Genomic DNA, 13,531 nt, shown 5'->3' with positions numbered 1-13,531 from the left:
TCTCCCACTCTGTTCCCTTTCTTGACTCTACCCCTTCTTCATATGCATCCTATGAGATAACCATATATTTGTGCCTTCTCACATCTGTTTTGTCCTCTAATTTATTCTACCCCTAAATCCTGCTGTTTTCTAGTTCTGCTTTTTGAAATCCTGTTTATCTTTTAAGGCCTGATTGACTCATCTTCTAAGAAACGTTCCTTGATCTCCAAGTGATGATAAAGATGTTTTTTTCTTAATGTTATCAAGAGAACTTACGTTTATCCATTGTGGAATTAAGCACATTTTGCCTTGTGTTACAGTTGTGTTTTTCCACTTAAATTTATACTAGATTATAAACATCACTAAGACCAAGACTTTTTTTCTTTATTTTTGTTTTTCCTACACTGCTTTGCGTAGAATAAATATTTGAGATCAATCATTGTCCTATAATTTTTATGATTAGAAACTATGTACTAATAGTGCAAAAACATTTTTGCAATACTATTTTTTAAGTGTAAACACTGTAGAAAGTTAAGGAAACATTAAGGATGACTTAGTCTTTGAGAAGACTGGTGTGCAGAACATGAGAATACTAATTAATATTCTGAGCAACCATCCAGTTCCCTTAGCACCTGATAAAATTGTATTTAAATTGTATTCCAGAGACTTTGAACAGAACTTACTATTTTTTAAGAAACCAAACATGTTTGTTAATAAGTAGTTTTATTGAGATAAAATTTACTTCTAATAAAATCTACTTAATTCAGTTACCCTTAGAATAGTCACAGAGTTGTACAACTATAACCAGTCACTTTTAGAACAGTTCCTCACCCTAAAAAGAACCCTTGTGCTCATTAGCAGTCATTTCCCGTTTCTTTCCGTTCCTTAGCCCTAGGTAGCCACTAATTTACTTTCTCTATATATAGGTTTATTTATTCTTGACACTTTATAAATCATACAGTGTGTAGTCTTCTTTCACTTAGCATAATGTTTTCAACATTTATTCATGTAGTATATATTAATACTTTTTTTTATTGCCAAATAATAATCCATTGTTTGGCTATTTACCACATTTTATTTTTTCATTAGTTGATGGACATTTGGATTGTTTTCACTTTGGGCTGTAATAAATGCTACTAAGAGCCTGACCTGTGGTGGCGCAGTGGATAAAGCATCGACGAACCCTGAGGTCTCCGGTTCGAAACCCTGCACTTGTCTGGTCAAGGCACATATGAGAGTTGATGCTTCCTCCTCCTCCTCCTCCTCTCTCTCTAAAATGAATAAATAAAAAGAAAACAAACAAAAATAAATGCTACTAAGAATATTCATGAACAAGTTTTGTTAGGAAGTATGCTTTCATTTCTCTTGAGTATATTTCAGGATTGGAATTGCTGGGTCATATGGAAACTCAGTGTTTAACCTTTGAGAAACTGCTAAATTGGTTTTAAAGTGGCTGCATCATTTTTGTATTCCTACCAGCAGTGTATGACAGTTTCAATTTCTCTAAATCCTCATCAATACTTGTTATTATCTGTCGTCTTCATTATAGCCATTCTAGTGTGTATGAAATGGCACACACTATGTGTGTAAAATCTCATTGTTTTGATTTGCATTTTCCTGATGGTAAATAATGTTGAACATCTTTTCATGTGCTTATTGGCTATTTGTATAACTTTTTTGGAGAAATGTCTTTTCATATCCTTTTGCTCGTTTTTTTAAAATATTTTTTTTTTTAAATTTTGAGATGTTAGGATTCTTTATATATTCTGGATATAAGTCCATTAATAGATGCATGAATTATATGTCTTTTATGTGAATTTTCTTTTTCATTTTCTTCAGTGTCCTGAAGCACAAAAATTTTAGTTTTGATGAAGTCCAGTTTACCTATTTTTTTCTATTACTGCCTCTATCAAAGAAACCTTTGCCTAACCCCAAGTCATAAAGATTTATGCCTGTATTTTATTCTAAGAATTTTACAGTTTTAGCACTATATTTAGGTCTTTGGTCCATTTTGGGTCAATTTTTGTGTGGAGAGTGAATAATGGATCACAAACCAGTGTTTATGTAGAACTTAATTCATGGCACTTAATTCATGACACTTTTCACTTAAGATACACAGTTTTAGTTTATACCTTATACTTCTTTTTTCTGTTTTGGTTGTAATATCAGGAGTAACCAATTATGTAGGTTTTTAACTGAGGTGTAGAGCAATCAGAATACCTTGAAATCCATATGTTATAACAAAAAAAGTACATTAGTCATTGGAAATTTTTTGATTAGATGTTAAATCAGTATACCCTAAAACTATTATATTAAGTAAATTTACCACACTTATAGATATATGATTAGGCCACTATAGTTTTTCATTCAACAAATATGGACATAAACATAAGTACAGTATCTTTGATTGACTAGTGTATTCACCTCTTTTGGCTTGATATTTTACATCCTTGCTTCCAAGAAAAATAATGCCTTAAGCATGATTCTTTTGGAATTTGCCACAGAAAGTATGTAAGTTTTGTTTGGCTAATAGTAGTAAGTTATAACCAGCCGCACATCACAAAATACTAAATGACCTATCCAATGTAGTTCAGTTATGCTATAGTTCCTGCTTCAGGTCAAGTTTGCAACATTCTCTAGTGTTCTTATAGGCAAACTCTCATTTAAACAATATAGCTTTTCTTACTAATGTGAGATTTCTTTTTTTTTTTTTTTTTTTTTGTATTTTTCTGAAGCTGGAAACGGGGAGAGACAGACAGACTCCCGCATACGCCCAACCGGGATCCACCCGGCACGCCCACCAGGGGCGATGCTCTGCCCCTCCGGGTCGTCGCTCTGCCGCGACCAGAGCCACTCTAGCGCCTGGGGCAGAGGCCAAGGAGCCATCCCCAGCGCCCGGGCCATCTTTGCTCCAATGGAGCCTTGGCTGCGGGAGGGGAAGAGAGAGACAGAGAGGAAGGAGGGGGCGGGGGTGGAGAAGCAAATGGGCGCTTCTCCTTGTGTGCCCTGGCCGGGAATCGAACCCGGGTCCCCCGCACGCCAGGCCGACGCTCCACCGCTGAGCCAACCGGCCAGGGCCTGCTAATGTGAGATTTCTGAGAAACTTTTTAGAGTATTTCTTACTTTGTAATTCTTACGTTTTTTTCCTCAGGTTGCAATGAATGTGTATGAGTTATCATCTGCTGCTGGATTACCTTGTGAGATTGATCCTGCTCTGGTTGTAGCTCTGTCTTCACAAAAGTCAGGTAAAGTGCATTAGTAAATATGTAGTAGTTTTAGTTAGAATTACCAGGTCAACACAGATGTCAATGTGTTGTCTACCTGGTTAGTAAATACCTACTTTATGTCAAGCTTTATTTCTTTGTTTAGTAGGTAGAATATATCAATGCAGAAAAGACAGATTCCTGTATTCTGGAGTTTATGTTACAGTGTAGTCATCATACAGAGTAGATTATAAGCCATGAAACTGAATGAGATTACTAAATCCATTTAGTGTAGATGCAGAAGTAAAGAGGGTAGAATGTGAGCCCTGGGACACTAATTTTAAGAGCTCAGAGAAAAGAGGAAGAATTACTAAAAAAGAAACTGAAGAGAAAGAACTAGTGAAGGATAAGAAAAAGAAGAGTAGCTTCTAGGAAAGTGGAAAGGGAATGATCAGCTATGTAGAATTAATGGGTGATGCTGACAGGAGTAGTGTCTGTGGAGTTTCCAGGGCAAAATGTTGATTAGAAAGGGCTTAAGAGAGTAGAAGAAAATAATTTAACGATAAGTATAAACTCTTTCGAAGAGTTTTACTGTAAAGGAGAGTGAAGAAATAAAATTATAGTAGCTGCAGGCAGGAGTAAAATCAAGAGAAAGATTTTTTGAGGTGGGAAAATAAAGATTTAGCCTGTATTTATTTGTATGCTGATGGAAATGGTCTAGAGGACACATAGAAAAGAGTGTCCTTTTTTAATTTAAAAGATTTATGGAAAATGATTTGACATCAGGTGATGGGCACACAGTGCAATCATCAGTTCAAATGCTATAGAAACCTAAGTACTCTTATTGATCAATGTCACCCTGTTAAATTTAATTTATAAATAAAATTTAAAAGACCCTCCCCCCCCAAAAAAGATTTTAATGCTAACCCTTTGAAATGTAGTACCCAGAATGCTCTAGATGTTTCTAGATTTGTTTCTGGTACAAAAACACCCTCTCCTACCTCTTTGCATGTAGCATGGTGTTTGACTAAGTTCAGGGGTTTTTTTTACTTAACATTTCTTTTTGTTTTATCATTCATACTGTATGTTAACTATAGTCACGTGGTTAATTACTACTATTACTTAATTTGCTACAGCTAAATTTTTGTAATTAACAAAATTTTAAAAACATCCCAGCCCTTTTCTTATGTTTAATTCTTAGTTATGTGTGGTAGTGAACACCAGAGAGACTAGAAGTTCCCCAGGTACTACATACATAACCCATAATTTTAGTTCATATTACAATAAATATTTTAGAAAGGGTTATATCTTAAAAGCTTTAGAGCAATGCTAGTTATTTTCATGTGTGACTGGTTTCTTCTGTCTTCTAAAATGGAGAGGTTGGCAAATGAGTCTACCTTTTACATTTATATCTGTGTGCGTGTGTGTGTGCATGTGTGTGTGTGTGTGAGAGAGAGAGAGAGAGAGAGAGAAAGAGAAACAGATAGGGACAGACAGACAGGACGGGAGATGAGAAGCATCGATTCTTTGTTGCGGCACCTTAATTTTTCATTGATTGCTTTCTAATATGTGCCTTGACCGGGGGACTACAGCAGACAGTGAACCCTTGCTCAAGCTGGCGACCTTAGGGTTTCGAACCTAGGTCCTCCGTGTCCCAGTCCAACGCTCTATCTACTGTGCCACCACCTGGTCAGGCTACCTTTTAAGTAGTAAATTTTAAATTACATTTGTATCTTTTAGACAAAAACACTAAGGTTTTTATGAGATAATTTTTTTAAACTGTAGTAAATATAATTTTCTTAGAAAATAATTTTTTATCATTAGTTTTCAGTAAGGAAATTTAGGATTTTATTGATCCTAATTATATATTTTTTACCCTATAATCTTAAAATTTAAAGAGAAAAATAGATATATTAGAGGTTCTTGAAATATTCCTGAGGAATTGTTAATAGCCAGTAATGTATATTATTCATATTCTATATTTCTTATAACAAAATTGTAATCAGTTCTGTAGACACTGTTAAAGTATCTTATACAAAAATGTGTGTGTGTGTGTGTGTGTGTGTATGTATAGCTCTTTCTGGTTTATATGATCAACTCTTAACTAATATTGAAGAAATGCCTTGGTTTTAATTTTAATTTTCTTCCTTAGAAAACATAAGTCCAGAAGAAGAATATAAAATTGCCTGCCTCCTCATGGTCTTTGTGGCAGTTTCTTTGCCAACATTGGCCAGTAATGTGATGTCTCAGTATAGTCCTGCTATAGAAGGTACTAGTGGTTTAAAATTATTTTGACAATAGAAAAGTTATAAGTTTTGATATGGTAAATGTCAACTAATTAATGTTTTTGTAATAATAAAATGTGGGTTAAATTCTGCCACTTACTAGCTGTGTAACCTTGAATAGTCGATTTTCTTTTTCTAAGCCCCAATTTCCTGATAACGGGAATATGTATATGTAAGTTTATAGGTACTTGAATGTGTGTATGGTAGGGGGTAGGGGATGGATGGTGAGGGAGCATCCAACTCTTAGGCTTATTTTAAGGATTGGAAAAGAAAATGTGTGTAAAGCAGCTAAGCATTTCTTTTTTAATTGAGACATTATAAATCTGATTTAAGATTTCTTTTAGGGTTTTTGAAAATTATCTTGTTTAGTACAGACATAATCACTTGTTGATCTCTTGCTACTCTATTTTTAAAAGCACTAATAATCCTTATGAAAGTGAAAGGAGAGAAAGGCAGGTTATGTTCCAACCCTGCTTTAATCACGCCATTATTTATATAGATTGTGAAGTCATTAAAGATTTGCCTTCTATGTCTTATTTGATATTTGAGGGTCACACAAAAACTGCAAACCCTATTTACACTTTCTCAGGGCACTGCAACAACATACATTGCTTGGCCAAAGCCATCAACCAGATCGCAGCAGCTTTGTTTACAATTCACAAAGGAAGCATTGAAGACCGTCTTAAAGAATTTCTGGCGGTATGTATGATCAGTAGCAAAACTTGTGAAATTTTGTAACGAAAATTTAAAATAAGTATGAGATGTCACAGAGTAAGTTTCCTTAATTAATTAATTTGGGGGTGGGAAAAAAACAGAGAAGGCGGGGCATTCAATCAAGTAGTTTAGCATTTTTAACCCTTTTACTTAGGAGTCTCTCATTTCTTTTTTTATTTTTTTGAGTCTCTCATTTCTTGAACTCTTCAGTATGATCTTTTTTCTAAGCTTGTTGGTAGTATCCTAGAAATTTGTCTCTGGTTTAGAAGAGGAAAAGCAAAACAAAGGAAAATTGAGGCAAAGAGAATGTTTCTTCTAAAAGGATATATTTTACTTAATATTCATTTATTTGGAAAAAGACTGTTAATGGTGACAAACTGAAAAATAAGAATAATACTTCCTCCCAGAAGAAGGTAAACTGTAGCCTCAAGAAGTATCATTCTTATTTCTGTTAGTGTAGCTCTTTCTTTCATTTATCATTGTACTTCTTCCATACTTTACTTATAGGAAAGATACATCATGCTATAATGAACATTATAATATTTGCTTCTTTTCAAGTTATAAACCCTATTAACTTTTTAGAAAAGTCTATTTTTAAAATAATTTAAAGCAATTGCAGTACTAACTTGAGAAAATAACTTCTGTTTTAGAGGAAGCAGTATTAAGATGTAAAAATTTATTTTCCTGTATTTCTTTTATTCAAGACTTAATGTCAATCCCATTAATTTATACTCAGTGAGAAATGATTTTATTTGGGAAGTAAGATATATAGTTAATACAGATAAATCATTTTTTCCCAAAAAAAGGCTTGTCCTGAAAAATAAAAAATCAGTTTTAAAGACCAATAAGAATATTTAATTACATTTATTATTGTGTCTGTTTATACCTTAACAACTCTCTAAATTATTGCTTGAATGTAAAGAATCTGTTTATCTTGTTATTTAATTGCTTGTATAAGCAGTTGAATGATTGAAATGTGTTATAAGTTGAAGCATACTGAAAATAAACAAGTAACTGATGAACATGTTATTTAAAACACTTATTTAAAATGTGTGTATACTTTTAAGCTTGCATCCTCCAGTCTGCTGAAAATTGGCCAGGAGACAGATAAAACAACAACAAGAAATAGAGAATCTGTTTATTTACTGCTAGATATGGTAAGTCTCTTTTTTATTTTTATTGGCAACAAAGAAGTTCCAGTCATTCCCAATAGTCTTTTCTTGGCATTTTAGTGATTAAGTAACAGTAAGAGCTGAGATACGTTTATTTATTTATTTGTTTGTTCGTTTGTTTATTTATTTATTACTTAGAAAATTATATTTAACAGGGTGACATTGATCAATAAGAATACATAGGTTTCAGGTAAACATTTCTATAGCATTTGAACTGTTGATTATGTTGTTATGTACCCATCACCCAAAGTCAAATAATTTTCTGTCACCTTATATTTGTCCCTCTTTACACCCTGCCCGACATCCCCCTCATCCTGGTAACCACTTCACTTTTATCTATGTCCACGAGTCTCAGTTTTTGAGGTGCTATTTTGATTCCTTGTGCTCCGTTCACCCAAGCCACACACAATTCTAAAATTGTTGAAAAGAATGACAATCATCTGTGCTTTACAATATGATAATATCAGAAAACAACAAAATTAATTAGCATTACCTATAAGGTATTCTTTATAAGTAGATTTTCAACCTGTTGGGAAACACTTGAGTCTTACATTTTCCTAGTGTGTTAGTTTCAGCTTTTCCAGTTTTCTGTAGTCTGACTCCATTCCTCCAATTAATTTTCTGTAATTCTCTATATTTAGTTCCTTCTTTTCATTTCCATGAACCAGCCATGCTTATTTCTACTATGTAGCTTTTTTCCTCACTTAGAAGAATCTCCTTTACCTGCAGATGTCTGTGTCTAAACTAATGATTCATGATACCCCATAGCTCAAATCTTTTTCCAGAATGACTTTCCTGCTATGTCTGGCCTGCCTGCATTATTAATCTTCCTTCCCTTTTGAACTCCTCTAGAACTTACAGCTTTTCACACTTAAGTATAGTTGGTTTTATATTTGATTTGGTTTTCTAGCTTAGTCTTGGGTCCCCAGTTAGACTTCAAGATACGGCCCACATTTTAAATGTTTGTATTCTCTTTTATATCTAATACATTGTTGAAGGCAATGAAAGTGTCAGTGTGTTTCTGTTGATCAATTGGTTTGTGAGAACGTACACTGTGGCACATTTACCTTTCAGATTTTAAAGCAAAAGGGAAATAATTTGTGACTATTTCTAATAAGAACAATATAAAATGATTGTTTATTAGTTGTCAGTAAATGTTCTCATAATAAATAGTTTGAATTCTGATGCATTTTGGAATTTTTCAGATTGTGCAGGAATCCCCATTCCTAACAATGGATCTTTTGGAATCTTGTTTTCCTTATGTCTTGCTGAGAAATGCATACCATGCTGTCTACAAGCAAAGTGTTACATCTTCTGCATAAAGTATCTACTTATTGAAGACAAGCACGCTTTTTTGTTGCCTCTGTTTTACCTGTAAACTGTGGAGCTATTTTACCTTAAGGCCTGAAAAAGTTTTGTGGATTATAAATTTCTTTCATATGGTTGTATTTTCTGATCATTGGTTTCTTCCTATGGTTGTACTACAATATACTTGGTTGATCTAGGTTGCACATTGACTGAAGTCACAGAAATTAATCCTATGATTTTAGAGTATCATTTGTTTGAAAAATATACATTATCTCTATGTTTTTGATATTTGATAATGAAAAAAACCTTTGCTTGTTTATTTCTGAAAAAGAATTGTATTTAGTGATTATTTTAGATAGTGATACAGCATTCATCTGTGTGTAAATTATTTCGTATAGGGAAGAGTTCTGATCTGTACCTATGGTTCTTATTAAAAACAAAACTGGATGTGCATTTCTGTGATGTTATGAATACATTTCTACTTTATTTTGAAACATTTGCCAAACTAAATACTATAACACTGTATAACATTAAAGATGTTAAAGAACTGCTTAGCATTAGCAGACTATGTCCTGAAATTATAAAACAGCAACATATGTTGTTGCTTGTATAAAGCCTAGTGATAATTTTTAGATTAACTTCCATGGTGCCCTATTGGCATTAGCACTACCATTGTATCCTGCTGTATAATAAATAATCTTAGACATTTATCAACTGTTGATACAAATGTTAGACCCTAACCACTTTTTATATGTTTTAAATTTTTGAAATTCAAGTGTACCTGCCATAACATAAAATAAACACTAGACTGTATCACATTTTGAATAATTTCTTTGAGATCCGCAGAAATTAATTCAATAATATGAGAGTTTTATTTAAAATTTTTGTTTCATTTAGAAATGTCTAACATTTGATACTAGGTTATCTATTTCAAGGTTTGTTTAAATGTTTTGAAAAACATTCCATTAGAAAAATATTAATATTAGAAAATAAAATTATATAACATTAAAAAATTTTAAGAACTAAAAGGAAGTACTGTGACATCAGCTTGCTAACTGTGTCTGTGAACAGATGGACAGAGTTTCTTGAAAGAATGATGGGGGGAATGGACTGATCATGGAATTAATGACTCTGTTGTTGAGAACTGCATAGTAATGAATGAGAAAGACATAAAGGGCCCGTTGGCTATTGGTTCACATGGAGGGTAGAGCAGCTCATTTGATTTAAAAATTAACCAGATGTTTTGCTCTTTTTTTTTTTTAATTTTAAATTTTATTTAGAAAATTAGCAGGGTGACATTGATCAATAGGTTTCAGGTAAGCATTTTTATAGCATTTGAACTGTTCATTAAGTTGTATACACATCACCCAAAGTCAATCATTTTTGGTCACCTTATATTTGTCCCTCTTTACACCTTACCCCCCACCCTTTCTTTCCCCCTCCCCCACTTTCCCTTCCCCCTGGTAACCACTTCACTTTTATCTATCCGTGAGTCTCAGTTTTATATCCCACCTATGTGTGAAATCATAGAGTTCTTAGCTTTTTCTGATTTACTTATTTCACTCAGTATAATGTTCTCAAGGTCCATCTATGTTGTAAATGTCACTGTCATCATTTCTTATGGCTGAGTAGTATTCCGTTATACATATGTACCACATCTTCTTTATCCAGTCCTCTTATCAAGAGACACTTTGGCCTGACCAGGCAGTGGCACAGTGGATAGTGTGTCAGACAGGGACATGAAGGACCCAGGTTCAAAACCCCTAGGTTGCCGGCTTGAGTGTGGGCTCATCCGGCTTGAGCATGGGCTCATCAGGTTGAGTGTTGGCTTGAACGTGTGATTATAGACATGACCCCATGGTTGCTGGCTTGAGCAAGGGGTCACTCACTCTGTGGTAGCCCCCTGGTCAAGGCACATATAAGAAAGCCATCAGTGACCATCTAAAGTGTCGCAGTGATGAATTGATGCTTCTCATCTCTCTCCCTTCCTGCCTGTCTGTCCCTTCTGTCCCTCTCTCTGACTCTGTCTCTGTCAAAGAAAGAGAGAGAGAGAGGCACTTTGGTTGTTTCCATGTCTTGGCCACTGTGAATAATGCATCAATGCACATGGGGGTGCATGTGTCTTTACATACCAAAGTTTATGAGTTTTGGGGGTAGTTACCCAGTAGAAGGATTGCTTGGTCATATGGTAATTCTTTTTTGAGGAACCACCATACTTTCTTCCATAAGTTGTACTAATTTGCAGTCCCACCAGCAGGGAATGAGGGTTCCTTTTTCTCCACAGCCTCTCCAACACTTGTTATTACCTGTCTTGTTGAAAATAGCCTATCTAACAGGTATGAGGTGATATCTCACTGTAGTTTTAATTTGCGTTTCTCGAATAGCTAGTGAAGATGAGCATCTTTTTATACATCTGTTGGCCATTTGTATGCCCTCTTGGGAGAAGTGTCTGTTCAGGACCATTTTTTAATTGGATTGTTTGCTTGTTTGTTGCTGAGCTTTGTGAGTTCTTTACATATTTTGGATATTAACCACTTATCAGAGCTGTTTGCAAATATCATTTCCCATTTAGTTGGCTGCCTATCTGTTTTGTTGTCAGTTCCTTCTGCTGTACAGAAGCTTTTTAGTTTGATATAGTCCCATTCATTTATTTTTACCTTTACTTCCCTTGCCTTTGGAGTCAAATTTATAAATTGTTCTCTATGGCCAAGGTCCTTGAGCTTAGTACCTATGTTTTCTTCTATGTGATTTATTGTTTCAGATCTTATACTATTTAAGTCTTTGATCCATTTTGAATTAATTTTTGTGCTGGGGAACTAACTGTAGTCAAGTTTCATTCTTCTGCATGTGGCTTTCCAATTTTCCCAGCACCGTTTATTGAAAAGGCTTTCTTTTCTACATTGTGTGTTTTTGGCTTCTTTGTTGAAGATGATTTGTACATATATATGTGGTTTTATTTCTGGGCTCTCGATTCTGTTCCATTGGTCTCTATGTCTGTTTTTCTGCCAATACCATGCTGCTTTTATATATTATCGTGACTCTATAGTATAATTTGAAATCAGGTAGTGTGATAACTCTGGCTTCATTCTTTTTCCTCAGGATTGCTTTGGCTCTTTGGGTTTTTTTATGGTTCCATATGAACCTGGTAATTTTTTGTTCTATGTTCTTAAAAAATGACATTGGTATTTTGATGGGGACTTCATTAAATTTGAATATTGCTTTGGGTAATATGGCTATTTTAACTATGTTAATTCTTCCAATCCATGAACACGAATTGTTTTTTGAGTTCGTTTTCTGAAGTTTCATCATTGGCATATAGGAAAGCAGTAGACTTGTATACAGTATCTCAGATGCTTTCACAATTTAACAGTAAAGTTAGTGCCTTAACCAAACCAAAGAATCCTTCATCATAAGTCATTGAATCAAACCTCTTTTAACATATACAATATGTCCAGATTTAAAGGGTTAAACACAAACGATTTAGAATTTAAAACAATCTTTAGACTGATTTTTCATATTAGAAAGACTGTAGTTATTTGCAGCATACAAATGAAGAGAGGAGTGCCAAATTCATTAAGTTTTATGTAATAAGTATACTTTCAACTTAATGGCTGCCTCAAAGCAAAGCAAAAAATTACCATTGCTGAATAGCAATTTAGACTGGCTTGGTAAAGTTCACAATTTAGAGCAATTGCTACTCTTGTTCCAGATACTACAAAATTATTTCATTAACAGATTAAACATACAGTTCTACAGAAATAGAAATATTGTTTGGGACTTGACAAAAATTTATAAAATATAACACTATTTTTGTAAATTCAAGATAATTTTACACTGAAATAGGCAGTACTTCCATAGAAGTCTAGTCAATTTTAACCAATCTTTCTTAACCATTCTTGTATATTATTTTTTCCAAATCTCAGCCTAAGTAGATCTGTGCTCTGTCATAGGATTTTAATATATTTAAAAGATTTTAATAAGATTTTTCAATCTAGAAATTTTTTTTAATGGGGTGACATTGATCAATCAGGGTGCATAGGTTCAGAGAAAACATCTCCAGGTTATTTTGACATTTGATAATCTGAAATGTTAAAGCAAATGAATTCACACCTACAAATATATTAATAAAATAGAAACTAATGAAATATGACAGTTCTATATTGGATAAATTTCAAACCAAATTCCTAAGAATAACCTATTAATTTAAAATTTATATTTGATGATTATAGTTTGGTACATATAAAAAATATAATCATAACTTTTATGGAAAAGATATATAGAATGAAGAACCTAGATTTAGTTATTTGTTACTGTCAGATGACAAGTATTTTCTAATTATATACATTCATAAACATTGATCACCTCAAACAGCACCAGTGTGTCTTTAAGAAAAAACTAAAAAGTGAGGAGGAAGGGGTTTATTTCATGTACCAATGCTATTATGATAAAGCACCAATTTGTACATTAAAAAGTCATAGTATTTCCAAATAGTGTATTTTTGTTACTGGTATCTTAACTATTAGAATGGTTAGAAAAAGTTAATATTAACTAACTACTATACTCCTTTTTCCATCATTCTTTGCTGTTAATTTTTCCATATAACAATATAATAAACAACCAGGTGTAGTATATAATTTGTTAAACACCTTTTTCCAAGAAAATAATTTAAAATTAAACAAGAATAAGAAACCCCAAATTTAGCTGCTGTATTTGCAATAGGCTATCCCTGTAGAACAGTGGGGAGTTGGGGTGGTGGTGGCAGTGGTGAGGTTGAGGGGAATGACAACAATGACAACAGGACATATTTTTATAGAAAATATGAGGCACATTGGTTAAAACTTTCTCAGGCAAATTTATGGCTAGGGCAAAA

General features: G+C 33.5%; 1 protein-coding gene across 4 annotated transcripts in view; it reads left to right on the top strand.

Annotated features, from left to right (window-relative positions):
* Positions 1–9,474, top strand: part of NCKAP1 (NCK associated protein 1) — a 125,763-nt gene extending 116,289 nt beyond the window's left edge. For all 4 annotated transcript variants that reach the window (XM_066344858.1, XM_066344860.1, XM_066344859.1 and 1 more), the window contains 5 exons: positions 3,131–3,224; positions 5,335–5,451; positions 6,057–6,166; positions 7,249–7,338; positions 8,559–9,474. In XM_066344858.1, the coding sequence (XP_066200955.1) occupies positions 3,131–3,224; positions 5,335–5,451; positions 6,057–6,166; positions 7,249–7,338; positions 8,559–8,675 (528 nt within the window). In that variant the 3' untranslated portion in view covers positions 8,676–9,474. The remainder of the gene's footprint in view (positions 1–3,130; positions 3,225–5,334; positions 5,452–6,056; positions 6,167–7,248; positions 7,339–8,558) is intronic.
* The last annotated feature ends 4,057 nt before the right edge of the window (positions 9,475–13,531 follow it).

Source organism: Saccopteryx leptura, chromosome 7 (assembly GCF_036850995.1).
Source record: "Saccopteryx leptura isolate mSacLep1 chromosome 7, mSacLep1_pri_phased_curated, whole genome shotgun sequence".
NCBI lineage: Eukaryota > Metazoa > Chordata > Mammalia > Chiroptera > Emballonuridae > Saccopteryx > Saccopteryx leptura.
The sequence above is the reverse complement of the archived record's forward strand: the minus strand, read 5'-3'. Positions and strand labels throughout refer to the sequence as shown.